Below are 3,752 nucleotides of genomic sequence, written 5' to 3' on the forward strand. Positions count from 1 at the left end.
ATTTATTATTAGCATTGTTCTTCCGACGTCTCATTTCTTTTTAATCATAGGAAATGCGTTTTTCTAAGGTACATAAACTTTTGGGATTGACTTTATAGCCAATACATCCTTAAATGATGTCTGTTTAAAGGGATTAAGCATTAATTTATTTTTCTAATAGGCTGACAATGTTGCGGAGTTGATGAAGGATAGAATGAAAATTCTGGAGAAGGAGTATTCCAGTTCGGAAGATGAAAACGACTTAGAGGATCTTGTTGTTGATGCAAGGGAAAAGGATAAATGGGATTGTAACAGTATCATTAGTACATATAGTAATATTTACAATCATCCAAAATTAATCTCTGAACCTAAGGTGTGGTGTTTAAAAATAATTATTATTTGTATTTCCATTTTTATTGGATCAGAATTATAACAGCAATTTTTGTAGAATCCACAGAAGATCAAAGTTTATTCTAGAACAGGCATACCAAAAAATGTTTTGGAGAATCCTGCTGGAAAATTAACTGCGAAGACGTTGGCTGAGTTTGATCAACAGAATGAGGATTCAAAGCCGAAGGGACTTCGATCTATTGCGGAAACTATGAAATCTACTTTGAGTATATTAAGTATACGACCAAAAGGTGAAACTCCGGAAGAGAGGAAGGAAAGGAAAAAAGCGCTTAAAGAATATAGACAAGTAAGATTGAATATAGATAGAAAGATTTTTTAATTAAACGTGTACGAATGCAATAATAATAAATACCAATATAACTATTTTTGTTATTAGGAAAGGAGACTAGAGCGGAAAGCGAATAGCCAGGCATTTAAGGAAGAAAAGAAACGCCAAGAAAAGATTGCATTAAATAATAGGCAGAATGTTCAAGGAAATAGAATACTTTAATATAATATTCAGTGTATCTTGTGTTTAAGAATTAAATGCGTTTATATTTATTTTACGGTAAATAATTACTTACTGATTTCTCTCAAAGAAAAGTAAGTGATCTTTATTTAGAAAATGGTTTATTTTACAGTCATACTTTCTGAAGCTAGTTTATTACATGTGTCATAACAATGTTATATATCTCTTACTTTGTTTTTAATTGTTAAGTAAAATATTTTATTAAAGGTTCATGGAATCCTAAATTCCTTAAATGGGATCCAATAACATGAAACTGAGAATTTAAGATACAATTATAATTTATAAATTTACATTTACAAGGCTTATAGTATCATTTTAATATTAAAATAAACTTACAGAGTAATGCCATCTCAAATTTGAAATGGGTCCTGAAAAACCCCAACACCGCCAATCGTTTGAACATAGTTAAAAAGTAAAATAAATTTGTAGGTAATGGTAATGTTTAAAACTTTATGCATTATCGTACAGCGAACGAATTATAATCTGGCAAGAAGTTTACAATTTATCACTCTTCTTGACAGTTCGGAAAACTAAAAAAGAAAACTTACTGATTGGCGAATCACGTAAATTAAAATTAATATTACATGTACATGCCATTGAAGTGCGTAATTACAAGGCGTGCTTCTTCATCTTATTAACTTCTGGATAATTAACTTATACTTTGCTTAATATCTAGCATGTTACTGTAATTGGGAAAAAGTAAGTCAATTTAATAGATGGTACAGCAATAAATTACGTAAGTGAATAAATATATATCAAAATATATAGTCAATATGAAACAAGTCCGTTCATGCTGTAATAGGTAGAATTTGCTTCGTTGGACATATATAACTTTGGCTCTTCTTGCATGCCAGGGTAATAAAAAATATCAAATGTGTAAATGTGATATCAATCAAGACGAAGATAAATGGAGCATTATGTTCGGATCTTCTAACGCTGACAATGGTAATTCGCTTTTCTCTTCTTTGACGCGGGCATCGGACATTTTTAGGAACTTAATCACCTTTTCAGTAGCAGCTATTCCACAGCTGCTTACTTCATTCTAAAAACAAAACGATCATTCTTGTGAGACAATAAAAAACTTAATACCGATGAAGAAGGAAAATTAAATATACGTACCGATGCCGTTAAATTCATAAAATTGAAGAACTTCTGAAGTACAGATACCATAGTAGAAAAATTGTTGTCCGGAAGTCTGCTGCGTACCAACGATTCATAATCCTAGATAAATATATGTATGGCATTATTTTCTTAGTCATAATATTGTTTTCATACTCCTTTTTTTAAATATATTACCTTATTATCCATTATTAAGTAACCAAGTAAAAGAACTACGTATGCTCCTATCAAGGTATGTTCCATATGACATCCCGCTTTTTGTAATACTATAAAAAGAATAGCATTTTTGTTATTATGTTTCATTCAGTTATCATTATTGTAGCCAAAATTCTATGAGTGTACAAACATTTTGTAACAGTTTCTTCAATAAATTCTTCTTGAGTTTTAGTCGTAGTCGATACAGTTTCTGTTTGTTCGGAATCCTTTTTACCGTCTAAAATAGCGTCGGTTTTTTGTTCTTCAGCGCGAGCTAATTCCTCTTGCTTATAAAATAAGTCGATTAAACATTCGACTCCACTTTCCTCAGCTGATCCAGCAAACAAAGATAAGATATGTTAAATTTAAATCAATACTAGAGTAACAATAATACGTATATGCATACCATCAAAAATATTTTCTGGCGACGGAGGAGCTTTAGATTCAATTAGAAGTTGCTTGTTATCGTCGCATTGCTCGACTAAATTAATCAATAAGATGAGAGCCAGCATCATCATATCAAAACGCTTCTCCTCTGGGAGCGATTCGGGGACGCGCAACAAAAGGTTTAGGGTGCAATCTAAAACACCTGGTTGCGAGCCCAGAGTCCTACTTCCGAAAGCTGAAAAAAATATGGAACATAATATCGTGTGTCTTGAGTGTAAGTCCTTAAATACTCTTCCAACTATAAGACTTACATTGTCTATTAAATCGATGCGTGAGATTGATAAGGACTTTAATAATAGCGAACAAACATTCTCTAATAACAGCACCAGTGGATGTCTTATCACTTGAATCAATAGTTGGGTAAACTGGAATTTCTTGTCCGCAGAGATGATATAAATTTGCTAAAGTGTTAACTAAGACTTCGTTCTCATATTTTAATAAATATACTTGATTCTCTTCATTCATATGAGTAACCTGAAGCATACGATATAAACGATAAGAAAATAAATTAAGTATTACTATTACTATATGAAGATGTGTCTTACATTTTCTAATACACGGAGGCATCTATCAACTTTGCGTAATTTGTCTAATAATGGATCTGTCCATCCAGATTTCGTAATTTCCTGGGTGTTAATATGACGATGACAATCTCTGATCGTTTTTACAATATGTTCTAAGCCTCCTAATTCTCTAAGTTCCTCCTTAAACCATTCACCAGCACGTTTTGAAGTAAGACTAAGGAGTGTCTCCATAGCGAGTTGACCAACCTGGTTACAAATTTTACCATGTATATTTAATCATTATTAAATCAATTTACTTCCTGGTGTTCGTAAAATACTTACGGTGATATTATCAAGATTCAAATGTTTTGCGTGTCCTTGAGCTTGAATATCGGCGCACAGCTGGCGCACTTTTTCTTTATTTTTTAATAATTCTGCCCGGCTAAGGCCACAATCGTCAAGTGCATCTTTGTGACTGGCATCAGATTCTAATAAACTTAACATTAGCTCTAAACAATCGCGATCTAAATCCATAGCTAAACGATCTTGACTTAGTACGAACATTACAGTTGCTGTACATAAAGCAAGAC

General features: G+C 32.2%; 2 protein-coding genes across 2 annotated transcripts in view; one reads left to right on the forward strand and one right to left on the reverse strand.

Annotated features, from left to right (window-relative positions):
- Positions 1 to 930, forward strand: part of LTV1 (LTV1 ribosome biogenesis factor) — a 3,274-nt gene extending 2,344 nt beyond the window's left edge. The window contains exons 4-6 of the mRNA XM_018023239.2: positions 161 to 352; positions 428 to 676; positions 767 to 930. Of these exons, the coding sequence (XP_017878728.1) occupies positions 161 to 352; positions 428 to 676; positions 767 to 880 (555 nt within the window). The 3' untranslated portion in view covers positions 881 to 930. The remainder of the gene's footprint in view (positions 1 to 160; positions 353 to 427; positions 677 to 766) is intronic.
- Positions 931 to 1,158: 228 nt separating this feature from the next.
- Positions 1,159 to 3,752, reverse strand: part of wapl (cohesin release factor wings apart-like) — a 6,923-nt gene continuing 4,329 nt past the window's right edge. The window contains exons 6-11 of the mRNA XM_018023238.2: positions 2,911 to 3,133; positions 2,619 to 2,834; positions 2,364 to 2,543; positions 2,195 to 2,283; positions 2,018 to 2,119; positions 1,159 to 1,940 (exon numbers count right to left, since the gene is read on the reverse strand). Of these exons, the coding sequence (XP_017878727.1) occupies positions 1,791 to 1,940; positions 2,018 to 2,119; positions 2,195 to 2,283; positions 2,364 to 2,543; positions 2,619 to 2,834; positions 2,911 to 3,133 (960 nt within the window). The 3' untranslated portion in view covers positions 1,159 to 1,790. The remainder of the gene's footprint in view (positions 1,941 to 2,017; positions 2,120 to 2,194; positions 2,284 to 2,363; positions 2,544 to 2,618; positions 2,835 to 2,910; positions 3,134 to 3,752) is intronic.

This window comes from Ceratina calcarata, unplaced genomic scaffold (genome assembly GCF_001652005.2).
Source record: "Ceratina calcarata isolate Rehan_Ccalc_2016 unplaced genomic scaffold, ASM165200v1 scaffold298.2, whole genome shotgun sequence".
NCBI classification, from domain to species: domain Eukaryota; kingdom Metazoa; phylum Arthropoda; class Insecta; order Hymenoptera; family Apidae; genus Ceratina; species Ceratina calcarata.